Genomic DNA, 27,673 nt, shown 5'->3' with positions numbered 1-27,673 from the left:
TGGATGGATGGATGGATGGATGGATGGATGGATGGATGGATGGATGGATGGATGGGTGGATATAAAGCCTCTAAAGTTGTACATTTTATTACAAACACAAACTTTCTGCATATTATTGGGGTTTTCGGTGATGGAACAACACAAAGTAATGCTCTATCCTACAGTATAAGGATCCCAATATCATTATTCAGATAAACATTTTAACACTTTGGCAGATCGTTTTCTTGTCTTCAGCCTCCCTCAAACAGTTTACAGCACCTAGAGCTGTTAGTCACTTTTGGTATTTCTCTCACAGCTCTTCACAACAGGAAACGAAAATTCTTTCCAGTATTTCGACCTCTGTCTAATGGAGAGCTCCTGTAAACATTGCTTTACAAATCTTGAAAACCTAACAGATTCATGCATAGATTTTGAAAGAGCCGTTTAACTCGTACATTTTTTTTTCAGGCTTGGGCTCTATGTTTAGGATTGTTGTCCTTCCTGACAGTAAACCTTCACCTCAGTATCAAGTCATTTGTGGCCTTTAGCAGATTTTCTTCCAAGCTTGCCTTGGTTTTACCTTATTCCATCTTACCATTGGTTTTGATCAGCCTATATTCCCCTAATGAACAAAAGCATTCCCACAGCATGATGCTGCCATCCCTATTTTGGATTGTGTGTTCAGGATAATGTGTGTTTTAAGTTTTTCTTCAAGCAGAAGTTGGAAATGAATTTAAATGTTTAACACTGGTCTTGACCATGCTGTCTTCATCCATTCATCTCGTCCTAGAGAGAAACTTTAAATCAGACTTCTCCAGTCTTTCTTTTTACTAGTGGCAAGAGGACTTCCCTCTTGCCACTCTTCAATAAAGAGTTTACGCGACTCTTCTATCTAAACACTCCAAGAAACTTGACTTCTTTAAATGCATCCATGTATGCATCCAACAGTTCAACAAAAAATCATATCCGGTAGGTTATCAGTTCTGCCTCCATCATTTTTAGATAACGGAGGGTAAACTTTATGGATTTTTAGTATATATTTTTTATTTTTTAATAATTAATCACATTTTAAACTTCTCCACAACCTATTCCTAAATTATCACTTGTGGTCCGAGGTTTATATTGTGTTATCCTTAATAGCACAGCTGTATTTATTGTGAAATTAAATCAGAAACAGGTACATTCTCTTTATCAGCAAAGTAAGTTGTAGTGGATTTAATTTATGGGGGTCAGATTCAAACTAGGCTGAACATAAATGCCAGACCTCTCAGACTTTCATTTTCATTAAAACTTTCTCTGTCATTCACTACAGTGCGACAGACTATGAAATACTTCAAAAACTGTTTAAACTAAAATGTTTATTGAAAAATCTTCCAATATTATTTTACATGTGTTTACAGGTATCCATAAAACTGTGCCATCACTAAGCTCTAGTATACACACATCTTCCCTCCCGGACTTAATCTGTATGCAACTGCAAATGCAAGCTGGATAAAAATAAATCTTTCAGCTCACTAATTAATTGGTTAAGTTCCCGCTCATGTTCTTGACAGCACTATTTATCAACCTTTAGTGGAGATGTTCACCTCAGCTACTGCAAAATACACAGTCCCATGTTTTTATGTCCAAATGTGGCCAAGAATTTCAAGGAGATAGAGCAATACTTTGCTTTTTTACTAGCAGTTTTGTGCTATTAGTAGAAGACTTCTGGGTTTAAATACTTGAGAACTGCTGAACTGCAATGATGAAAGAATCAAATCACACATTAGGAGTATAAAATAAAACCAGACTCAGAAAAGAAGGTGGACAAATGGAGGTATGTACAGGATAGACATGTTCAATACCAGGCAGGGAGGGAGGAGAAGGAACAGAGAGGAAGAGTCTAAATTTATTTGATATTTATGAAGATATAAGGCCATTACTAATTAATATTATGTATATAAATCAGTGCACTTTTAGCTTTAAAACAAATGTTCACATTTTGTTAATGCACTTGTATTTCTCCGCTTTACCTCTTTGTCGATCTTGAGAAGCTTCTTCACGGCCACCTCTTTGTCTTGGGATATCCAGAGGGCCCTGTAGACGCTCCCAAAGCTACCTCCTCCACAGTTTTCATAGAAAAGCAAATCCTCATGCTTTATCTGCACAAACGACGAGCCAGGGGACGACATGGCATACTGACATACAGACACTAAAACACACTCATGTACATACACACCACCAGGGGAATAAAAAAAAAGAAAAGTAAAAAATCCTTAAGTCCAACCTCTGTCTATAATTGTAGACTAGTCAGAGATGAAAACAAAAAGAGATGAAGTGAAGCAGAAAAGGTTCCTTGTTAGGTTTGGAATAGGATGTTGTCAGTCAGCTCTACAGAGTGTCAAGAAGAGTAAACTAGAAAGTGCTGGAAAGAGTGGGAGAAGTTTGCCCTCCGTGAGTCAGAGCAGGTTGGCTGTCATGGCCAGACGAGGAGTTACATTGCCTGATAGTGGAGATTCAGTAGAACTACAGCATTGAGTGTGTGGATGTGTGTACACACACAAGCTCAGAGTGGAACTTGAAGAGCAGAACGGTTAGTCGTGTGTGCAGTGTGTCTGGAGCTGAGGCTGTTCAAATATGGTCACTGGCATCCAGGGCATTCCTTCTTCCTGGATAACTCTGGCTATATAAAGCTCTTCGTATACTCCAAACAGATATAGAGCCCTAACCTGTAGAGCGCTTGACGTGCTAAACTACACTGACTGCCACAGATACTTCAGTCTAACTCTTATAGCTCAACTGTGTGGCTAAAAACACACTAAAAGCAAAGAGTCCAGGCTGAGACAGGGTGTTACTCATCCAGACAGGAAGGACCCAGTGACACCATCAGTGGGGAAGTCATGCTGACATCACTGTTTAGGGGCAGCTGGGATCAGCTATGGGAAGTTAAAACATCTCTCTGATAGTTTTTGATTGTAATTAAATCGGTTCCGGCTCTTAGCAGTAAAAAAATAAAACCAAAGGTCTGCTGTCAACTCAGAAATGCGAGACAAGCTCTTGTGCTAAGTATGAATGAACCCTTGGACATTTTTACATCTAAAGAGTAATTGTTAATATACCTATTAAATAGCCTTAAAGGCTTATGTCAAACAAAAATATTTAAATCATAAGTTTCAAAGCATTTAGTTATCCTCAATTAATAGTGATGCGTTGCAACTATTCAAAACTACTGTATTGGCGTTTTGAGACTCTATTTATGTAAAATGTTCATAATAAGTTGGTGGTGGTAAATCTTAATACTTAAGACATCCATCCTGCCTGAAGGTGAAACACCATAAATACACCAAATCAGTGCTGACCTGATGTGTCTTTAAACAAATTCAGGCTTGAGAAGAAAGCTGCATATCTGTGAGAATACAACTGATGTCATGATTGCCTGATACTAAAAACAGATCAGAACCAGATGCAACTTTGGCTTTTTGTCCCAAGCTTATGCCAAAGTGAACGTACATAATCTTAGAGAGTGCATTTGGATAACCTGATGCTCTGCGAACATCTTTTACTATTCCCTTTCTTTCTCACTGTTTTTATTAAAATACGGTTGAATTATAACATTCCTAAGTACACATAAGAAGTGATATTTGTAGAATTCGAGACAAACAGGTGTGATCGGTTTTATAGATCTGCCAATCTGGACTTATTGGTTGTGTGTAAGTTTTAATTTTGGGTTCTCAGTTATGCTTTATTTTATGTTATTCTATATTTTCAAGATGTATATTATTTTTGAATTCTTAGTGTTACTCTTCTATGTTATCTCTTTTCAGCATTTTGAGTACTATTTATTCCTTGATCTAGTTTTAGTTAGTTTATTCTTTCTCATATCCTTAGGTTATGTTTTCCATGGCTTCAGTTATCTCCAGTCCCTTCTCTTATCCTCTAGTTTTCCCCTTGATTATTCCATATTTTGTAGTCATTAGTTTTATTCCCATTTAGCCTTATTTAAGTTATTTTCAAGTTACAGTTAAACCCTGTTTTCCCTGGTTACACTTTGTTTCCACATATTTCCCAATTATTTTCCTCTTTGCTCCTTTCTAGCTGCTTCTGTCCAAACCTGCTCCCAATTAACTGATTACTCCACTCTTGGTGCAGTCTCCTGTATATAATCCTCCTAATCAGTTCCTCAGTGCTGGATTCTCTTCATTTCCTTCTTGTATTTTTCTCCATGCAGTAGCTTCTCTGTGTTTTGGTTTCTGGGTTGCCAGCCTTTTATTTCTGTATTTATCTTTTTGTACTATCTACCTCACCATTGAAACTACCAGAAAAAATCGCTGCTTCATCTACTCGGCATTCGGGTCCACGACAACATCCACCTACCCTCACACCTAATCTGTGCAATTCTCATTGAAAACTACTACTGTTCCATTCTTAGTTAGTCCACAGATATATCCATCGTCATTTCTGCAATTTGGCTCAAGTTACAGCAGTAACATGTATAGTATTAGATGGTATCTCTCCATCACTGATGACAGACTGCATTTTCTACATTTATCTTTATTTGACCAGTGTCATGGAATTCGATTTGATTGATAGGTCACAAAGGTAAAACAGTAAAGATTTCATAAAAGGTAACATTTAAGAGTGCCAAGGCTTAAAGAGCTCAGAAACTCGATCAGAGTGGTTGGTAGGAATTGATTTTTTTTCTACTTCATTCAGAGATTAGCAAATGAGTTAAAACTATTTCTAAAATCCTCTTACTGGGTGTATCCCTATGGACAATCTTTCGTTAAGTAGTTTTCAACCAACTGATCCTGGTAAGCACCACAACTGAATGGCCAGTGCATCTGCACATGTCCTACGTGACCTCAGTGGATTCTAGATAAAGTTTGAATTAGTTTGTTAATGGTAATTTCATACTTGATTGACAGCTAAAGTTTAAGGGAAGAAAAAAAAATCGATCAAACTGATTTAATACTTTGTCACCCCTACAACAAAATGTCCTTACAAATTTTTACCAAAGGTTTTTTTGGTTGCAGTTTGTAGTATGTAGCTACCCCTCCTCCGAAATAGATTTTTAATTTATTTTAGTAAATACAAATAAAAGACATTAGTCAGCCATAACCAGAGGAGCCAATCAGACTTTTTTTGACACCCATTTTTGGATTTGTTTGAGGTCTGAACTATTGCTTCCATTTTTTTCCAATGTCAAATGTATGCAGAGAAGTTCGAAATACCAAGTGGTTTTTATTGTAACAGCAGTGTTTTTTTTTAATGTAAAATCTCCAGCCCTTTACTGCTGAACCGACATCAAAAAGAAAGCTATTGGTTGGTGAATATATAAAGCGCTGTAGTTCTTTTTATCCATTTAATTTAATTTTACTTGGGAATCAAAGGTACAATCTTGAACTGAATTGAAACAAGGGGGAAAAACTAACTTTTTCATATATAACCATCCAGTGATCAGTAAAGGGAAAACTGGCGAGTTACAGTGCACAAATGTTTACTAATGCCAGCTGATCGTCTCAGTTATTGGGCCTTTTGTGATGTCATATGCCTAAATACACATTAGAGCTGGGAGGCTTTTTATCTTGTGAAATCTAGTAGCTAGAATCCTTTCTTTGCTGCTCAGGTGTGTTTTTTTTAATGTATACTTGTCCAAAAAAAATATATAGCATAGAGGTCTTTCAAATAACCATGGTTTTTCAGACAAGATGGTTTTCCGTCAACAAACCAACCAGCTACAAAATTCTGATTTCAAATCTCTCAATAGAGAAAAAGACAGAAAATTACCACTTATAAATTTGTTTTTGTTTTTTTATTTACAAAGGTGGACTACACATAGAATACAGATTTGAGGCAGCTTTTTGAGAAAGCTACAACTTTTTCTTTTACACATCATCACAGCAAAAGATCCTGAGATCAAAGAAAGAATTTAACGACACACACTCCGAATGTTTACGTACGAAAAATATTCTAACAGCGACTGAACACGGCTGGTAGATAGAACATAGGTTCCCCTCAAAAGCTCAAATAAAAACGGATCAACTGCAGATTTATAGTAAATAGCTGTGGATCCGATCTTGTAACTGGATTATCCAGATAACTTATTTGTTGCCTCTTTGTCAGAAAAGGAAATAAATACGTTTTAATATGGTTAATTTCTAACAAACTCTTCCTTTTAAACACTTTGTAACACCATAAGGGCTTTGCTCAAACTAATACTCTTTCATTCTAATTATATTTATGAGAGTGATTTTACCACATCATATCCTATATTAAATAGGATGATTTAAATAATTTAGATTTTTAAGCAAAATTACATCCCATATTTCTTTACATAAAACAATACAAAAAAAGTCTAAAACACTAAAGTAGGGCAAGGTTTGTTCCACAAGCAGGTACTGTCTTCCCCTTTGAACTCAGCTCCCTCTGGGATAACACAACAGTACAGGACACTCTGATAGAAATCCACTGTATAGAACACAAGCCTATAAGGTTCAGCCATGCAGGATATTTGGTTCACGTTCTATACATTACAGTTCTATCTAACAGGTCCGCAGACAGTACTAACTGCTACAATTTAAACACTTAGTGAGACAGAGCAACAGGAGAGCAGCTGCAACAGTTTCCTGAAGTCCAACAGGAAGAGGCGTTTTACGTCACAGTATGTAAGTCCTTCATCCGCGGTAGTCCGTAATAGTTTGAAGAATCACAGCTGTGATTTGCTACTAGAAGTCCACTTGTTGAGTCGTTTCAAACAGGTGATGTGTTTGTGTGTGCAGCTTGTATTTTATTCTAATATCACAGAGAAGGCGATGGCGGTAGAAGGTTTTAAGCTCATGTTCGCCGGGGCTCCAGCCTGTAGGAGAGCTGCGTTAGAGCCCTCTGGTTGTCAATCACACAGAGTTTCCTGACGTAGCCTCGTACCTCCGCTTGATTCTTGTTTGGCTGGCAAATGTCAGGATCTAAGGGAGCACAGAGAATTATTTAGCACGAGAGCTTTGCAAAAGTGTGCATACGTTTTGCACTTTTTCACATTTTGTCACAGTGCAACCACAAATGTAAATACATTTTCTAGGGAATTGATGTGACAAGAACCACTGTGACTTTAATAATGTATGGTATGTGATTGCATCATATCCTATACTTTGATAGCTTGCAAGAGCATCCAGTGCAACCAATCACCTTCAGAAGTTAAGTGACAGAATTATATTTATGTTAATTAGGATGTGTGTTTGTCAAGCTGGTACATCACATGTATAACCTGCGCCCCATAGAATACCTTGAATTCTCTTGTTTTGTGACAAAATGTGACTTAAAAAAGAAAGAAAGAATGCTGTTAAATGATAAACAGACTCACTGAATGGTTGGCTTCGACAATGCCTCACTTGTCGAATTGTGTTTGCTATAATACGCTGATGGAGCAAAATACCACAGATTAGATCTTCCAAGCAAAAAGAACTGTACTACAACAAGAGAAAATATTTATTTGATCTCAAACATGACAAAGAGACTCACCATTTTCTCAAAATTAACCATATTGTCAATAAATGTCTTGTTGCCCTCGTGTGTAAATGTCATATCTGCAGAGAAACACAATCATCTATTAGTCACAGCGCAAATAATTGGTTCAAAGAACAATATGTTCAGTATTTTGGTCAGCAGATGGGAAAACTGCAGCAGCAGTTGAAGCAAAAAGTGGAATCTGGAATACTGAACTTTAAAAGTGGCATATGCAATTGGCATGCCAGTTAAAAGTGGCAAACAGTACGTTTAAAAAAAATGGCATATGCCACTTTTGAAACTGGCATGTCAGTTTGTAAAGTGTCACTTGAAGTGGCATATGCCACAGGCATTAGTGTTTAAAAGTGGCAGTCATTAATTTTACAGTAAGTAGCTGATGGCAGGTGATCGGCTAAGCATCGGCATAGCCACAGCGTCTAGTCTGACTTATTCCACTTATCGATCTTTAGCTGCAGACAACAGCTGCTTAGCGCCACCTATTGTATGAATGTTCTTTCTGTCTTTTTCCACAGTTTTACTGATATGTCATTTTTATCTGGTTATATTTTATCTTTGTATTTAAGGTAGTCCTATTGTTTTTGTTGTCTTAGCCTTTTTAAGATATTTCATGGTTGATTTTGCATTATCTAATAAAAAGCACATTACTTCTAAACTTCTAAAGGCGTGTTTTTTCATCTTAAAAAAAATTAAATCGATTGAAGCATATTTTTAATGCTGAGGCATGAAAGAAGAGAAAAAGTATGCTGTGACAACTTTAATTCAGAAAATATTAGTGTTTAGTGTAGCTTTTCGCTGCTGACTGTTGTACATTACCAGTTATAACCGAAATTTTTATTTTTTTTTTGTCTAAAATACATGAAAAAATATATATTGTTTTCATTTTAAAGCACAGGGGATGTTCGGCAAGCATGCCTAATGTGGACACGACAATCTGCAGTGGAGCAGCACTCACTTGAATTGATGTACTGTTGGTTTTGTTAACAACTTCCTGTTAGGCTACTAAGTTTTGGTTTATATTCTTCTCTATTCATTTGCTATGGTTTTCACAAACTGCTGGGCATTTAAAGCTCACAACCTCAATAAAGGTTCAAGTAGAAGGTCTTTATGATGGTAACAGGAAAGCATTTTTTCTTTCAAAAAATAAACATGGCTCTATTCTCATTTGTTTTGGGAAATATTTTTTTGATTTACATATCATATTTACAGGAAATACTTTTGATTTACAGTTCCCTGGCATTATGAAGCAATATGCTAGGGACCATTTCTACATGACTGTTTTTGGTAAAAACTCATTCCAAGTTGTTTATTTGTATTGTAATCTATTGATAAGTATCTTGTGTTTTATGTGAGAATATTCCAACTGGTAGCTAAAAGAAACAGATAAGTGAGTTAATTTTTAGAATGGCTAATGCCATAAAATCAATATAAAAAAAAATACACTGAATAGAAAGTAAAAATACTCTAAAAATAATGACATACCAGTGGAAAATGCTTCCAGAAAGAAGCACCATATGCTGCTTTTAGAAGTGATAGATAGATGTGACTTTTTATTGGCGCCTAACAGTCGAGCTCTTTAAAACGATCTCTTCTTGAAGTTTTTCTCATTCAGAATAATAGCTGGATCTGTGTTTGGGTGCCTTTATACTTATATCAAAGATGATACGCTCTATCGTCGGAATCATACCTTTCAGAAGCAGCGGCATGAACGGGATGATTGGTGGTTCCAGCTTGGTAACAGTTAGTCTGTAAGATCGGTGGTTTCTTGATGGATCCTGATGTAAAACATGGAGGCGTTAATTATTCAAAACAGATTTAAATGTCAATTTTACAAATATCAGGAAAAACAAATGATCAGCGAACATTGGAGAGGAGTTTTTCAGGCATTCACAATGTGGTCCACATTCACTGGCATCCCTTGTAAAGATATATGACCTAAAATATTTATGTAAGAAATAATCAATTTTAAAAAGGACTTGTTTTGCATATGTACATGTTGTAATACCCTTCTTTAAAGAAGATATTATTTCTTACTTTGACTATACAGAAGAAGTCTTAAACATAAATACATTGATATCCTTCAGAATAGCTTAATAAAACACTAAAATTTACTTGGACTGATGCAGTAAAATGCTGTTCATAATGCCTTTTATTTGATTGTGCAGCAAAACTTACCATCATGCTCTCAAACTCGGCATAAAACTTCTTAAACTTGGTGGGGAGTTTCTGCCAATTAAAAAAACATTACAGGATCTAAGTGACATGAGATTTTCTGCAGGTCTTGTATAGATTAGGTTTACTGTAGATTAACTAATGGATTAGCTGGTTTTGCTAAAAGCTTTACCTCCCATGTCTGGCTCAGCCTGCTGACAGCAGGGTTGCTCATCCCCATAATGATGGCAAAGAACGAATTGAGGTTCTTAAACTCTCGACAGCTACAGACAAAAGAGGGGAATACATGTTACAAATCCAAATCTCGTCTTGGTGTCTGCAAAGTACTGTTAAATGTACTAATTTGACTAACTGGGCAGCTATCTTAATGAATTTCTTGAGAAGTTGGACCCTCTTGCTGAGCTGAGTGCAGAGGCATACTTCAGTGACCACCCACAGCTGCACCTGGTTGAATCTCCTCAGGAACAGGTCTAAATTAGCAGTGGTTCTTCTAAAACTATGGCGTCCAAACGTGTGGTAGAGCAGCTCATGCTGAAGGAAAACACAGAGGACACTCAGACGTACACAATAACAATAAAACCTGTTCTCTGTCTATTTTATTTCACAGAGAAAGAGGAGCTTTTCATCACACAGTACCTCATGCACACAGCTGAACAGCTCCCAGTCAAACATGGTCATTTGATAAGCCAAGTCCTTGGAGCTCATCAACTCAAAGGTCGACATGGAGCCAGCAGAGGGGCCTTCCTGGTCTGGGAGGGGAGCCTAAAACAAATAGGAGCGTACTTAAGTCTTTCTCGATAATGCTAAGAGACAAGATCAACATCCATATCGTTTACCTACCAGACTGTTGAGCTGTTCTCGAGGACATGCAAATAAACGACCATTTATGCTCAACGTAGAAAACACAGACACGTCGTTTGGCTTTAATATCTGCTTTTCTGTAACAGACAGGATAAAGTATCATCTTAAAACACTGTCTGTTTGAAAGCTTTCCATATTTAAACTATCAGCTTCTCTGTGTTTTGATTTCTTACCACCAGCAGAGCTAAGATGCACCAGCAGGAGCTCCTCAGTGGTGCCAAGCTTGTCTGACACAGCGCTGATCACCTCCCTCCCAGTGGCTACAACTGCGATCCTGATGGTAGTGTATGTGTGGTCACTGCAGTAGACCTTCAAGAGGACTGAACACAGGTAATAGAAATAGATAAAAACAGAAAATAGAAATAGGATATGATGCTTCAAAACTCTAAAGTCATATACTGTATGTTGCAACACTTCTTAAAAATAATCTCAAAGCAGATTCTGCTTTCAAATCTTGTAGAGATGAGTGTAAATCCTGTGAGAAGTTAATTCTGTTACAGTACTGACCCATATTTACAAGAACAACTGTTGAAAAGCCTTGAAATAAATCCAGACATTACTGACGAAACATAACCTGAAAAGAAACACTTGACTGCAATGAACATTTTGAAAATGTCATTTCCAAAAGGAGTTATCCTTTAGGAAATAACATTTAAAACAAAATCAGGGATGACATACAGAGCTTCTCTCATCCTATTATTACAGACACATTTTATGTGTTCAACTCGACAGAAATTTTCACTGATATTATTTGATTTAGTCAAATGTGACCTAGGTAAAGATTTATTTGGTATGAAACAAGGATGACAGTATGGAAAAACTCTTCATCCCATCCAATGAGCATGATGCTACAGGCTAATTTATCTTCAGCTGGAAAACTTGTTAGAGTGGGACCCAGAGATTTTAAGTAAATACGAATATTACTTGATCTTTCAATGACACTGGTCCAACACACATGACAGAAAAAAAATGTTTAGCAGACATAACTGTTGAAAAGAAAAAGACAAGACCATCAAAGAGGCAGGAGAACTATGGGTACTTTTCAAAGGTTGTGCAAAAAATAATGGTTTTTAATCTTAAACCGCGCGCTCCAACTTTGAAAGGTTTTGCAGACAAAATGTGGTCCCGTTTTTAAAGTGGACCTGTTCAAAGCTACCAAATCAATAACACTATCACACATTTTATTAAAAAACAAATCATTCTTCTCCGTTAAAATAAAAGTCAAAGTAGTGGTTAGTTTATAGCATTTTTAAGCATCATTTAAAAAAATAAATGTTGCCTGCATCTAAAAGATCAATTGCGGATCTGCCTAACTGTATGTCTTCAAATCATATACTGTCATATCCACCTCTGACTTCCTCAATCTCACATTTAAAAAACAGTTTTATCACAGAGGATTTATTGCATTTTACTATTCTGTCACAGCGATATATTTAACAGTTGTCAGCATTAACTGATCATATTCCTCAGTGAAACTTACTGTCATCTTGATTCCTGATGGGCTGTTTCTTCTGCAGCCTCTCTTCCCCATTGCTGAACTGTCGAATCAGGGTCTTCTGTTGTATTATAAGACAGTATCCAGATCACTGTGAGGCAGCTGACATAAGCGTAGCACAGACAGTGATTACTAATAGAAATTGCTGCTCTATACAAACCTTTTTTGTTGCTTTGGCCTCTTCTGAACTAAAAAGATAATTAATAAATATAACTTCAAGTTTGAACAAATCACACTTTAAGTTTTCAATAAATAAATCTGATACATACTGTAACTTCACCACTTTTTCAAGGTCAGGCACCAAGTCTTTGAGACCTCTCAGTGTCCGAGAATCATTGGACACACTTCCATAGAGCTCCTTGAGAGACACGCATTAAGAATATCTCAGAATATGTAAAACCATATGGAGAAACTGAGAAGAAAAAAAAAGCTTTATAAGAATAAGAATATCATGAAAATATTAACCTCCAGGAAAGAGATTGCAGCAGGCTCCTCCTGCAGAAGGTAGCTGTGTGTGTTTGCCCAGCGCAGGGTCAGAATGAGGGCCCTCCTTTTATTGTTGAGTGTGTACTCAAGCCTGTCCTGCTCAGAGCCCGGTGGAGAGGCCACATGGTAGGTGCACGAATGGTTAAAGTGAGCAACAAGTTAGCAGTTATACATGGCTGGTGCTGTTAAAAAAAAACCTAAAGAGATATTGGTCTCAGATCAAAATGTTATATTTGATGCTTTAAGGCTGAAATAAGTGAATAGGGTTTCGAATTTTTTAACAGTCCAGACGATGCGTTATATAGCTCAACTTTAGCATTTATAAATATCTTAAACGTTAATTAATGCATTGTCAAAAGCTGTTTTATTGGCATTTTATATAAAAAGATTTGGATTTTTGACTTGATTAGATTAAAATAAATGGATTTCTTCAAAATGTTACAACAGCACTAATAGAAACAGCACATAAAGATTAAAGTCACAGCCTGAGATAAGGACAAAGGCTAAAAGGATATTGTGCCATTAATAATGGGCATAGCTGGCTGTTTGGTATGAAGACGCAATGCATGAGAACAAAATCATCCACGGCTGGATCTATCAGAGAGAGAAACACAACATAGAACAGAGAATCAGTGAAAAGGAAAAAGTCCAAGCATAATAAATAAAGACTTTGAGAATGGTACAAACTGTTACAATCATTTCAGCTAAATACTTTCAATAAAAAGGGACAGCATCTTTTTAATCAATCCGGGTTCACACATGCTTCACAGTTAGAATTTATTTCTCAATAGTGACCTTGTTCGTTGTGATGAATGTCCAGCCTCATTGTCTCCAGGAAGTGTTCAAGAATCTTCTCTGGCGTCCCTGATATCACAGTGTATCTAAGAGAAATCAAATATAAAAAAATAAAAAAAGCTGAAATGAAATGTCATTTTCAAAGAAGGTTAGTTGACTGTTAGGGAAACATACACTAACTAATATCTGTTTTAATCTGTGATATGAGCCTGGAAGCTCTAGAACTTCAATACCCAGCATGCAAAGGGAGTTCTAAATGTAGGTCGGTACTGGAAAGGTTATGCTGGAGCTAAGAATTAAAGATACAGAAAATATTTAACATGCCTCATCTGTAGTATATAGAATCGTAGAACAACACAGAATCTATTCTTTAATTAATCAATTTTTTTAACAAAGAGATGGCTGTGATACTGAAGAATTTTATTGATTAAAGGAACTTAAGGAAAAATCCCTCAATGCGATCTAACAGTACAGTTAAAAAAGAAAACAAGATATTCAACAATTAAACACAAACAGAACCAATCCCAGAACACCAGTTTTTTAGATTAGTTTAGACAGATTTTGAAATTTGTTCTAACTCTGTCAGTCTTTATCTAGTTAAAAAAATGTGGCTCTAATTCTTATACTGCCACATGGGTCATACTGTGTGTTTATGGCTTGAACTTGACTCATCCAAGTTAACATTAGCTCTATGCTGAAAATCATTTTTAAACACCTAATGATCCTCTGGGAGGAAGCCAACGTTGTTGTAGTGTGATGTCATCCTCTGTAAACAAGACTGTCACCATAGTTATATTTGGATCTACAGAACCCAACATGTCTTACTTGATGCTTCCCAATGTGGATGCCCTGGGACTTTTCTCTAAAACCAGCACCGCTTGTTCATGCTCCTTCAAACGCACTGTGTTTGCTTCCACATCCTGAAAATACATACAGGACAACATCAAAGTAAATATTGTGCAAAATCTGCAATGTAGTACTACTAACCTGACACAAGAGGGCGACAACTTCAACGTATATATTTTAATAATGATAGATAAAAAAAAAAAAACTGGCACTTTTTTCAATAAAAGGCATTTTATACATTTTATTTTCCTATTTGGGGGATAAATCATAAAGTCCAACCCTGAGTATCCTGTTGAAGTCCTCCTTATCTACACGAAGGAAGTGGCAGTTGTCCTCCCTCAGAACGATGGAGGCAGCACGAGGTGAGTCTGTAACCAGAGCTAGCTTGCCAAAGTCATCCCCCTCATGGAGTGTACACACCACCCCCTACAAGAAACGTCAAAAGAACATGCAGAGAATCTCAGATACAAATTAGCTCTGACACTAAGACATCCTGAAAGTCATCCAAAGCCTAGAAGAAACACCAGACAGGAGCGCACACAGAGCAGGGATGAATCATCAGTGTGTTCATCTGCATGAAGCAAATTATGAATGCAAATGTAACATCACAACATGTGTGCAAACGATTTGTTTGCACACAAGTTGTGTGGTGGGATTGTTGTCAAAGCTTGCAATCCATGAAGCCAGTTAGTCATTGTGATGAGTCAGGTTGAGTGGTGGAGACTTTGCCATTGCTGGTGTTTCCCATCTCCACAGGCGACTAATGCGCACATGCTGAGATAAGACATAATACCTTCTACATTCTCATCCACTATATGCAAAACCATACAGAGGGTCAGATGTAAACACCAGACGCTGAAAAAAAGACACCTGATGTCCAGCTGGTGAATGATTGAATGTTTCCAGATACAGTTACGCACCTTGCCATAAATAACCACGTTTACAGAGCCCTTCTGGATAATGTACCAAGATGTTCCCTCTTCTCCTTGGTTGAACACTGGAAAATGAAGAAAAACACATACATCCACACATTATTTATTTAACTTAGTCATACAGTGCAATGCAAATTTACTCACACCATTAAATCTATATTTTCTTTTCAAAAATAACTCTTACAAGCCAACAATCGTCTACAACTTTTTTTTCCAAAACTGTTGTTCTGCTTATTTTCATAATGCTGATCTCTTCACTGGTATCAAACAAAACCTTAAGGTCTTTATTGAACAGCCACATTTATAATTAGATTAATTTTGATGAATTAATAATTCATTGTCTATACCCCCATACACGTGGCCTTATTAGGTGATTTTCATCCAAATTTTATTTTGTGGTTTCAGACTAAAATAGAGTTAAATTATGTATTATTTTACTCTGTAACTGTCTTTTGCATAAATGCATCAATCCCTTCATGGTCTATACCCCCATATCCTTGCAGGATTGAGCAGGACAGCCAATCACCAAGAGGTGGATACAACTGTTAAGGTGGAAACTGATGTAAAGAGAAGGAATGTGTGAATCCTTGCAGTGAGATAGTCGTGTTCAGAGTTAAAAGACAGCTTTGAGCCAAAGAAGCATGACATAATTTGACCTAAATTGGTACGTGCTTAATCTGACACAGGCTGGTGTAATAAAGTGAGGTATGGACTGAGCAGCTGGGATCGTGATCAGCACAGAGCAGCGAGTTTCACCTTTACAGTACATAGGTGGGAGTGGGGTGTTACTGATAGATTCCCTCTACCATCTCTCTCGTGACCAACCCCTAACCTTCATTTAATTTTCAACAGAAAAAGTCTCAGATCAACAAAGAAAAGGCTTTTTAAGCTCAAGACATCGCTCATAAATCTTTAATAAAATATATTAAATAAGCTATAAAGTTAGTGCCTGTGATGTGAATACTTTGGAATATAGATACAGTATTAATTAGAAGGTTAAGATCTTACGCCTAATGGAGCGGAAAATTCTAACAAAGAAATAACTAGCACTGTTCACTATTTTAAAATAGAATATGAAAACAAAAATACTATACAAAAACAAAACAAACAAGTTTGAGATTAGAATACAAAGAATATTTTTAACACATCAAGTAAGCTTAGAAACCTTGTTTTGAATTTTCTTTATAGTAACCAGACATATCTTATCTATGGCTTGAAATAGAATTTAAATGGCAACATGGCCCCTTAATTATTGCTAGATCTATCTGTAGTGAGTATTCACTAAACAACATAAAACTTACACACAGTTCCAGCTTTTGCATGGGATTCAAAAATCACAACGCTTGCCAGTTCCCTCTTCACCTGCAAATACAAATTATGCAAAAATAACAATCTTAGTTTATTACAACTCAGGTTGTCCATATTCTGTTCATATATGGGAGTTAAATGAATACTGTTGATGACTATGTTTCAACATAAGTTTCAGAAGATGAAGACTTTTAGACTAAATTCATCCACATTTTTAAATCCAGTGGAGACCAAATTAATTGAAGATATGTCAAACAGTTAAATAGTTAGCTATTTTGGATGGATAATGAGCAACTACCTTTGATTTCATGTTTTGGTCCATTCAGAAGAAAAAACTAAATGTGAAGCAGGGGACTTACAGTGTTGGAGAGGTGAGATAAGGCCTTGATGTGAAGCAGCTCATCGTAGATGATCTCTAGGTCATCTGCTGTCCTCTGCCCTGGCCTACACACACATACAGGTTAATCAGAATAGACTCACCAGTCATTTTTTTTATTCCCTACTCTTACTATCTGCAAATGAAATGCCAAACATAAGCTTCACTTAATGTTTTGCAAAATTAAGCGCATGCAACCAATGCAAGTTTAAAGATGATCTTGAATCGACTACAGCCGCACTGCAGTCCATAAGATAAAAGCATCCTTACGGTTTCCTTAGGATCATGCGCAGCAGTGCATCTGGGCCGATCTGAGCCAGAAACAGGATGGTCTCTGGCAGTTCTTCCTCGCTCTCTCTCTTCTCTTCCTCACTAGGTAATGGTGTGTCCTGCTCCTCATCATCAAGAAACCGATAAAAAAGGTACTTGTCGTGGAAGCCCAGCTCCTGGTCCACTGAGGAGTACAGTTTGGCGCATGAGGCATTACGGTGTAATTTCTAAGAATCAGAATATTATTATTATTTTTTTTTAGATATGCTGCAACCTTTCAACTTTAAAAGTTAAAACCAGATTCTGTATCAGTTACTGTAATATATTCTGTGGCATATTTCTGAGGCAAACTTAACAGGTTTTAGACTGTCAAATACTGTATGCATCATTTGTGCTAATCAATTTAGAGACAGAAGATAAAAGATTCGGATGAAATGATTTGAGCTACAAGTTGATCCCAAAGCAGCAGCAAGTACCCGATACAGCTGCTCTTCTGACTAAGCCAGAAATTCCCAAACTTTTCAGCCTGCGACCTTAAAAATAACAGTGCACCAGTCTGGTTACAGCCTAAGTACATTTCACTCTATATCTATGTATAAATATGCTGCGAAGTAATTATATGCATTTTAAATACATATATTGTGTGTTTTTAATGTGTTTTTAACTCTTTAGCAGTACATTTAATTATTTAATTGTGTGCTGTGTAATTTAAAATTTATTGTAATATTTTAATTAATATAAATAAAATGTGCCATGTACATAATTCACAGTAAATTATTTTATTTAATAGTAAATTCACATCTATGTATTTCATGATACATTTTTGCCCGCATACATCACAGCGATTACATCACAATAATTGTGAAAATTATCTGTTAACACCCCATTTAGTTTTTCTCTTCCTCCCTGGAGGTCCCCACCACTTAGGGAACCCCTGGTCCAAGCAATGCCCCCCCAGAAACAATCTGATTTCATAGTTTAGAACACCAAGTTTTAATAATATCTTATACCAGATAATGACTAAATATTTAAAATAAAACTGTATCAGAGGTTGTGAAGGTCTTAAAATATATGAAGCAAAATCTCACTTTCAGTTTATCTGAAACAAGAAGAAGTGTGCTTGATTTACCATGGTTAAGCCCTCCCTCTTCCAGCAGTGCCTGCCACATCCCTACAGCATGGGAGCGTGTGAGAACACAGGCACTCTGCATCACCAACCAGTCCACCAGTTCTGTTCCTACGCAGCATTGTCTGCAACACACATGTGAACACGTGATCTAAACATTGAATATACACAATCAAAATGAAAGCATTCATAATCAAACAGGTTGAACTCAACCCAGATGCACATACACACCTGTATGTTTTCAGGTGATATTTTCTGTCACGTATCATGTGTGGTGCTCTGGACAGAATAGCATTACGGAGAACCTTTCCTGCTCTCTGCAGCTTCTCCGAGGGAACCTGCAGAAGCCACAAAAGAACTCTGGTGAAGTTATTGTGATAATCAGAGCACCACAGATCACTTTTTTAATCATATTTTGATGATATTGCAATGTAACTGATTGTTTTAAATGACGTTGCTGAGTTTGAGGCTTTGCATGTAAATATTTGCCAAGTAGATCATTGAAATCATAGATCAAGAAACATCTTTGATAGACTAAAAGAGAGAGAAATATACGAGAGCTGGAAACCCCCAACACACACACACACACACACAGAGTTTCTGCTGAAAACAACAAAGGAAGGCATGTTAATTGGGCTCTTTCTTCGATGTGCATGCATTAACTAGCATTAGCATATCTACAAAACATCAAAACTATGATTCATCAGTGGGGGGGAATCTATTTTAGTATTCTGGTTCTTTTAAAAATTGTGTTAAAGTTAGACTTGTAAAAAAAAATGTAAAACACTGTCAGAGTGTAGAATAGTAGTGGGGTAGGAGTACTTAGATTTATGAATAATCCTTTAAACATAATATAAATGTGAGCATTGATAAAATCGTCCACATTAGTGATTACATTAACATGTAAAAAAAAACTAGGCAAATATCTTTAGTGTTCTGTCCACTGAAGCAATTAAGAATTCAATATAAAAAGGTAAAACATTAAAGCAGTTTACTTTGCTTTTCTGTTTTTAAATAAATCCAACACAAAGCTTTAGGTCCAAAATTGGATCTGCTTGATTAGTTTACCTTGTTGTGAGTCTTGTTTCCAGAGTCTGAGGTCATGTTGTCTTTGTCTGTCAGTCCTGAGGAGAAAATAAAAAATAAATACCTTCCTATGTAGTTTCTGCTTCATTCTGTCAAATATAACATTTAACTCAGGTATCACTGTTCTGGGATACATGAAGGAAAGCTCTCTGGCTTCACATACATGGTTTGTTTCATTTCTATGGATTTTGTATCTACTTACTGTCATTGTTTGAGCCACTCTCCATGGCTCCATAAGGCGGGGCCAACAATCCAGCAAGGCTCTGACGGTACTTCTACAGGAGAACACAGAGCACACCAACATGCCCTTTAAAAAGCCTTTCAGAGATTTACATGAGCTCATCAGCGTTAGTGTACTACCACTTCATAACTTCAAAAAAGGCATTTTAACTGATATTTATTTCAAATTGAATAAAAGGAACATATTAGAATAATACAAAAAAAGAATCTTGTGTAAAAACTTGTTTTGATCAATGTAGGCTCCAAATGACGCTTAACAACATGCTGTTTGTCGCTATCAACAAAGTTATGGTATAACTTCCAGAAGGAATGGGAGAGCATATTTTAGCTTTTAAGCATAGGTGACAAATTTTCAAAAAGTTTCAGGTCTGTTCATTTCTTTACTGGTTTTAACACATTTTTTAGGATAATTGTACTGTTTCAATACCTAATTCATCACAAACTCAGCATGATGCTCCCACTACCATGCTTGAAAGTTGGTACTACAGTATGTTCTTAGAACTGAAAGCCTCACTTTGATTTATCTAAACATATTTCTTGCCATTGTGGCCAAGCAGTGGTTGTTTCTGTGTTTTTTTTGTTTTGTTTTTCTACATCCAGACTAATTTCCCTTCATCACAGATAACAGTACAGGGCAGAAAAGTAGGAATCAAACACAATAAGGCTTCTAAACTGTACAACAATCACAAATCTAAATCAATACTGACTTTAAAATGGACATAACCAGTAAAATATTAAGCTTCTGGAATGATCCTGACCACAATCCTATCAAAATTGTTCAAAAGCTATGCTTTAAAGCGGTATCTGTGCAAGCAAACAAACCAAGTTACAAAACATCTAATATCAAGAGCAAGTGGTTAAATATATACTGAATATTAAATATTCAATATATTTATATATTTATATATAATATATATATATTATATATAATATATAAGTGTTATTACTAACCCTTGAAATTGTATGCTTTATAATCATGCTACACTAAAGTCACACTAAGTTTAGATTTAATATCATATTGCCACCAGAATGGGTTTACAAACAGGACACATTATCAAGCACAGTTTATCTAATGTATACATAAAGAAATTTTCTGATGCCTCAGCAAATAAAGGAATAACAATATTAACCTCATTCATGCACCAAAGTCGTTAACATTTTTCATAATTGTATTATAATACTAAAACATTTCTCTCTTTATCAATAGATTTATAAATATAACACTATATTTGTCTGAAGGATAAACATTTTAGAACAAAGTTCATGAATGAGTTTCCTGGCCAACTGATCGCCGCATCTCCAGAGATAAGCCAGGTAAAAATGAAAAAGGATGCAGGAAATGATGTGCCTGTTTTGTTGATGTTGTTAGGGTTTTTTTTTGTTTTTTTTGTTTTTCTTTAAGGCATATACACCTGTTTTAGTAGACTACTACAGCAGGATTAGGACTTGTGATCCATGAAACCCTTTTAATGCCCTGTCTCACCAAAGACCTGCAATGTTACTTAATGTAACACTGAACCTTAATAGCCTTTCAAAAACAAAGCCTTTTGTACAACCAAGATCATTTATATGCAGAACATCAAACATTATATAATACACACACAGAGACACACACAAAGCAGCTGCACCTAAAGCATGGTTAAGCCATCCAGCGTGCACAGATGCTATTTTTACAACTCATAACATTAAATTAGGTTTTATTTTTATTAATATGTTTGTAGCAGAGATTTAAATAAACAAGTGCCAAACTGGGAGGGCATTATATGGCGACCCAAGCTCTGTGAGAATGGTCAAAAACACAAGCTGAGAGAGAGAAACAGAGAGCATCTGTTTGACCTCAGGACACAAACCTTCCCCTGTCCACACAGTTTGTTTTTAAAATACACTCAGATACATCAGAGAAGACGACAAAGCAATACAGTGCATCTCGATGACGAACATGAAAAGTGTAAAACCAGAGATCGTATTGGTTTTCGTTCATAGAATTTCAATATAAAAGACTAGTAAAAATGTTTGGCTTGTCCAGAACCGTTACAATAAAATATTCAGACTCACCTGAGGTAACACTCAGCAGACTAAAGCTGAAGGGGCTGAAGGGACTGAAACCCCAGCAAGCTGCCCTCTGCTCCTTTACAATTCACACACACTCACACCACCGGATAGCATCCTGCCTAAAACAAGCTGCTCTCCTCCTTTCTTTCAGATTCCCTCTTCCTCTCTTCCCCTCACACACAGTTGCCCTAGTGTCTGTCTCTGTCTCTCACTCGCCCTCCCTCGCTGCAATCAAGCCAAGAGCCAGAGCACTTTCTCTTGCAGGTTACCAGGGTGATCTGAGTCTCTGTATTACAGAGCTACTCCAGTGGAAGAGTAGGTGGTGAGAAAGCAGCTGAGCAGAGAAAAGAGTAGTAAAGGGTGAGGCTGGAGCAGAAGGGCAGGAGGTCTAGAACAAGGCTTGGAAAATAGCTGAATGGAGGAAAAAGGGAGGTGGGCATAAAGGAGAAAAAAAAGAGACATATGCAAATTGAAAAGCAGGGGGAAGTAATACGCAAAAAAAAAAAAAAAAATACAAGATGTATCTTGATTTCCATAGGTCCAAATAAGGAAGCTGTATATCCCTTGCCGCTATAATTATGAAGCATTGCTTCATTATCTTTCATCCTTCCATCAAACACAGGGCGGCATTTATCTCGTAGCTTTCTAGTCCTGAAGACGCACGTGCATGTGTGCATAAATAAGCCCACAAACACACAGACACAAGAATGAGACTCAAAGCACCTCTCACAGTGGGCTGGATAAGACAAAAAAAAAGCAACCTCAGGCTGTGTGATCTGTTTTGTGTCCACTGTCCTATTATAGAACGCTGATAGGAAGCCAGAGTGCACTTAGTGGACAAGAAAACACACAACCATCCCAATAAGATGGCACATGCTGAAAAATGACTAATTATTGTCTTTTATATTGCTCTATCATGTCCCTGCAGCATTAAATGGAGATGGCACGTTACAGTCAGTCTCATTATTATTCATATAGTCAAACAACTGGGGTGATATTTTTAGTGATACAGATGAGTATGTTTTCAGTGGCAAGTGAAAGCAGCAATTTCTGATACAAAAAACAAAAATCTCTATGGCGGGAAATCCGTAGCATCATAAACAATTAGATGTTTCAGATGCATTATTGAAATTGCAAAAAATATAATTTCGACATGGAAACTATGCTTAATTTATTCAAGCAACCCTGTAGACCAAGCAAATACAAAACACAGGGAAAGGGAAAGTTACCCAAACTCCTGTGATATTTTGTGACATAACTAAAGGCTGCAGATGCTAGTCTGCATTGTTATCTGTCTTACCTCTTTTTGTTGTAGTTTTTTTTTTAAATAGGCACATGCACACATTTACCTGCTGCTGTTATCCTGTTTTTTATTTGTCCTTTATATCCTTTTTTAGCTTTCTTTTTATTGTTGTTTTTGCACGCTTATTTTGACGTGGAAAACGGAAAACCAAAGTCAAATTCCTTCTTTGTGCAAGCAAGCCTGACTCCTGAAGTTGGTTACATTTTTGAATTATTATATATTTTGTTTTTAATGGGATTTCATATATTAGACAAAAAAATTAGAAAGTGGGAGCAAGTTTTGATCTAAACCATTACACTGTATTTAACATAATGCTTGAGGTTATAGTCATGATGGACGGTATATACATAATATACATTCTCTCTGCACATTACCTAGACCATTCTTAAACACAAATTATCTCCAGTTATGATGGGTCTCTTTCTTCTCTGATTAAAACTCCTTCCCCAACCAGTGAAAAGAAATGCACAGCCATGTCTCTGGAGATTTTCATACTTACTCTGGTTTCATCAATGCATTGACACTCAGAGATATTTAAAGCTTTGAATATTATTTTTAAAACCTAAAACTGCTTTAAACATCCCCAGAACTTTCTCCCTGATTCTGATTTTTGTTTCATGTTCTTTACAGTGCAGTTTGTTTAGCAAATCTCTCCAAGAAACCTCAAAGGCCTTTATATGAGAGTTGGATTTATCCTGAAAATAAATGTCAAACAGGATTTTTTGAGTTTGAAGCTATCTATATTTACTTTAATTTTATTAAGGAGTACAATAGTAAGTGTGTTTGTTTGATAGATTCTTTATTTTAGGAATATTTAAAACCATGTATCTATTTCTGTTTGTTGTTGAAGCTTTAAAAAATGTGGAAACATTAGGTGGGCATAATTCAATTTGCAAAGCACTACAGTTTCTGTAGCACAAAAATCTTATCTTTAAGAACAAGTCCAAGTTTGACTCCTAATACCCAATGAGCCACTGCAGAAGATGTTCATCCAGGAACCACACCACAGTCTTTCATATGACTCAATAGATCAGAGTCTTTGGAAAGAGTGAGAAAAATGAGAGCTTTGGTTGTAGATAAGTTTTTAATTGTGACGTTCTTCATTTTTACCTCAGATGTTCAAGTTTTAAAGCGAAATCTATTTACCCAGTCAAGCATTGCATGTACTACAAAGAAATGTCCATGTAAAAAAGTTAAATAAAAGTAGAAAAGGAAAAATTAATTGAATTGATTATCGTGTGCCTTGAAATGAGTACTTCTGTCTCAACGCTTTTTAAATAAACTGAATTGAATTTAGAAAAATCAAGGAATATAAAAGAGAGAAAAAAAACGTATGCATGACAGAAAACCTAAAAAGAAGACTAATATAAACTATTTGCAGAAATCCATGAAGCTGGGGCTTGTTCAGATATAACAAGGAGTTCCTTTCCCTGTATAGGGTTCTAACTGTTGACACCATAAAAGGTGAAGGGATAGGAGCTAGGAACAGCAGGTAGGAGCTACAATTTGAGGTAAATCTAACTTTAGGCTTCAGTGCAGCTGTTAACTTACCATTTGCATAAATCTGATAGTAACTTTGTGCTTTAATGACTGATTTCAACTGATATGAAACCAGAGCTCTACTGAACATTGCAATATATAAAACTTAAAACTATAGCGTAGTCTAATGTTGCTAAATAAGGCAGATTGGTAAACCAATTATGCTCAAATTGTAACCATGTAGCTGACAGTTTGGATTAAAGTTGAAGATCTCAGAGGGAGTCCCGATCTTTATCATTAGACCAGCTTTATGCAAAGCACCTTTACCTCTATACCCCCCACATAATGCTACCACCACTACTTCACAAGGCTTAAAACTTGGGTCTGAAAGCCTCACTTTGACTCCTTCAAACACAATTTTTGCCAAAAGCACTTCAAGTTTGTTATAGGCTTGTGTCTTGGTGCTCCTAACTTATCCTTTGAGCTCAGTGTTTGTGTCAAATGGTTAAAAGGTAACCAATATTGAATGCTCTCACAGGATAATCATCCGTAAAAAAAATGATACTGTAGATTAATATTAATATTTGCACAAAACAGTTTCCTTGATATTCAATCCACTGTACAGGTATAAAATACTGATAATAAACTTTAGATCTGCTCATAAGAACCACATAATTTGAGATATATCTACTTTTAAATGTCTTCAAAACACAAAGATCTAAAGATGATTTTCAGTCTATTTTTTTTTATCTTTCTAAAGAAGCAAACCTTTCTCTCTCTGGTCTGTTGTGATGTCTGGTGTTCATTTCTAAGGTGAAACAGATGCCTTAATGGTGGACAGCCCCCTTGTGGTCAAGAGGACAACAGCAAACCAAGACTTGTATAGAATCTATAACATTATATCTTATTTTATTTATTTACATTTTAATTTATAGATTTGATGTTTGTATTTTAATATCTGTTAACCGTTTCATCTCACCTCCCAGAGGGTTTTGAATTCCCTCTGTTCAATTCGAAGAAGCTCACTGGTCTCTCTGCTGACAATGGTAGCGTGGCGAGGCGTGTTGTCCAGGATGGACTCCCCGAAGGCCGTCCCAATCCCCAGGGTGCAGATTGTGACTGCATCCTGTGCACAGACTGGTGTGGTTAATTTGTGATTCACAACACGCAACAAGAAATGTGAGTTAGGTTTGTATGTTGATTTATTAACTTAATCAGAAAAACACAGCGATCAATGCAAAAGAAAACTGACATGCATTTCCTCTTATCACAACCAAAAAAAATTGATGTATTTTATTGGGATTTAATATCACATCAACACAAAGAAGCAGATTCAAATCTATATATGGTATTACAAAATATGCATAAGGCAGTTATTAGTTATTAGTTGGTAATACTACAAATTTGGGCAAAGACGTCTTGCAAGTTAATACCTACTACTTAGGGGCTACTGTAGATTTTATTTTTATATTTTAGGTTTTATAAAAAAATAAAACTTTATGTGACAGAAAACTGTGACTGCACATCACGCTAAATGCACAATCATAAAGGTGTAGCGCTCCAACATAGAGCTGCAGGGATGCTTTTCCTTAACAGGGACAAGGAAGCAGGTCAAAGTTAATGGAAAGATAGAAGAAATTAAACACAGGGATTTAATAGAACAGCACCTGATGAAGGCTAAAAAAACACTTAAGGCCAAGAAGTTCCACTTTTTAGAAGCACACAGGTCTGATCATGAAGATTAAAACATTATGCTGTTTAGAGACAATTTCCATTAAATCTGACTGTGCTCTTGCTAAAGGAAGTTGCACTATTACTACTTTACCATTTTCTGGATTGTATTAATCTTTTAATATTACAATAATATGACAACAAATACATGTTATGAGTTTTTCAAGAGATGCTTTTTGCAGCACACTGCAGTGAAAGTCTCCTATAAACAAAGCATCTTTGTGAGTCTATTACAGCAAACAGTCCGGCTGCAGAATACAAACACACACCTCCTTTCCTATTATTGTTTCTATTGATTTAGAAAACATCTACACTGAGCTAAATAAATCTTTTCAGTTGTCCAAATGACATTTCAAATATAGCTACAGAAACTAGGCCACCAAAGACCATTTAGGGCTCTGAGCATGAAAGGGACGATTCACAGCACAGGAGCTTTCTATCGCTGTATTTCTCTTGGAACAAATCCTTTCTCCCTCTCCTCCCACACATCATTATTACCCGCTGTATGTACATATTAACCCTTTTTCCACATTCCTTATGCTAAAACTATCTACAGTCCACCAGAAAGCACGATACAATGTGTTTGTGAGGGGGGAGGGAGATGGGGTGGGGGGGTTTTGAGAGCACTGTACTAGAACAATGTCATCACTGAGGAGAGTCATATAAGACAGCCTCTCCAACACTGGGGACACTTTTACAGCTGAATGGATACTGAGAGCACCAACGATGAAACAACCCCGGGAGAGGAAAGAGGATAACACAACATTTTGGTTTTAATGATGGACAGACAACACTATAACTGATTCAGTGATTTAAATTGGATAGGATTGAGCTTACCTGATGATTAGCTGTTTCTGACACTTTGACATCCAGGGAGCCAGACAGGACAGCATACCAACTAGTGCCTATGTCACCCTGTCGAAACACTGCAGAAAGAAATATGGATTAAGCAGTCATTTTAAAAAATGTCAAAAATCACAAGTTTATTTACTACATTCAAACATTTAGTCCTTCTTAACTAACTGCTGCAGTTTACAATAAATACTCTTCAACAGAACAGAACAATAAGAACGGTTTATTTTCATCTCAATGTTTTGGGTAATGTATTATTTTATAAACAGAACTAAAATGTGGATTACAATCAAGCAAAAAAATGTCCTTATTTATTTAGTGAGAACTGAAATGTTATGATTTTGTCATGGTTATTCAGCGATGAGTACACGTTTCTTTCCAATAAAACCTTACACAGGACGATAAAAGGACTAGAAAATTTAATTGTTCTTATATTTGCTTATAGCTGAAACTTAATCACAGATTGGCTTGATTCAGGCAGAAGCAGAGAAAAAAGATCTATTCATGCAAACGAATGTCACTCTTTCCACAACTGTCCATCTGCAGCAGTGGTATTACACGGCAGAGACAATTGCCAATTGCCTGCAGCCAGGTCAGCCACATATGACTACTGCTCATCACCATCAACAAAACTGTCCACCAGCATCAGAAAGCATCTCAAAGCAGATTCTAACTGTGATGGCATGAAAAGTCTAAACTTGGCGGCATATACCGTATTTTCGCGACTATAAGGCGCATATAAACGTCTTTTTTTCCCTCAAAATGTGCACCGCGCCCTATAGTGCAG

At 36.4% G+C, this 27,673-nt stretch overlaps 2 protein-coding genes across 3 annotated transcripts in view; both read right to left on the bottom strand.

The window, feature by feature from the left end:
• Positions 1-2,469, bottom strand: part of LOC107091871 (Abelson tyrosine-protein kinase 2) — a 15,617-nt gene extending 13,148 nt beyond the window's left edge. The window contains exon 1 of the mRNA XM_015386051.1: positions 1,992-2,469. Within this exon, the coding sequence (XP_015241537.1) occupies positions 1,992-2,150 (159 nt within the window). The 5' untranslated portion in view covers positions 2,151-2,469. The remainder of the gene's footprint in view (positions 1-1,991) is intronic.
• Positions 2,470-5,787: 3,318 nt separating this feature from the next.
• rapgef4 (Rap guanine nucleotide exchange factor 4) lies at positions 5,788-26,960 on the bottom strand. 2 transcript variants are annotated; one of them, XM_015386027.1, is made up of 28 exons: positions 26,872-26,960; positions 25,283-25,429; positions 19,432-19,504; positions 19,212-19,267; positions 18,375-18,481; positions 18,147-18,268; positions 17,018-17,201; positions 16,731-16,815; positions 16,365-16,425; positions 15,052-15,128; positions 14,411-14,557; positions 14,111-14,205; positions 13,286-13,371; positions 13,006-13,084; positions 12,470-12,620; positions 12,274-12,362; positions 12,165-12,192; positions 11,990-12,065; positions 10,683-10,829; positions 10,489-10,586; positions 10,285-10,410; positions 10,001-10,179; positions 9,821-9,911; positions 9,652-9,702; positions 9,164-9,251; positions 7,474-7,538; positions 7,316-7,370; positions 5,788-6,920 (listed from the first exon to the last, which is right to left on the bottom strand). In XM_015386027.1, exons 3-28 carry the CDS (start codon positions 19,454-19,456, stop codon positions 6,793-6,795), a joined length of 2,496 nt encoding a protein of 831 aa, XP_015241513.1. In that variant the 5' UTR covers positions 19,457-19,504; positions 25,283-25,429; positions 26,872-26,960; the 3' UTR covers positions 5,788-6,792. The 2 variants fall into 2 exon arrangements, with proteins under 2 accessions (XP_015241513.1, XP_015241512.1); XM_015386026.1 differs by lacking the exons at positions 5,788-6,920; positions 7,316-7,370; positions 7,474-7,538; ... (1 more) ...; positions 25,283-25,429; positions 26,872-26,960 and adding an exon at positions 21,525-21,889 and having other exon boundaries at positions 9,517-9,702.
• Positions 26,961-27,673: the final 713 nt, after the last annotated feature.

The sequence above is a fragment of the Cyprinodon variegatus genome, unplaced genomic scaffold (assembly GCF_000732505.1).
Source record: "Cyprinodon variegatus isolate N-32 unplaced genomic scaffold, C_variegatus-1.0 Scaffold355, whole genome shotgun sequence".
NCBI classification, from domain to species: domain Eukaryota; kingdom Metazoa; phylum Chordata; class Actinopteri; order Cyprinodontiformes; family Cyprinodontidae; genus Cyprinodon; species Cyprinodon variegatus.
This window is presented reverse-complemented; position numbering and strand designations above follow the sequence as displayed.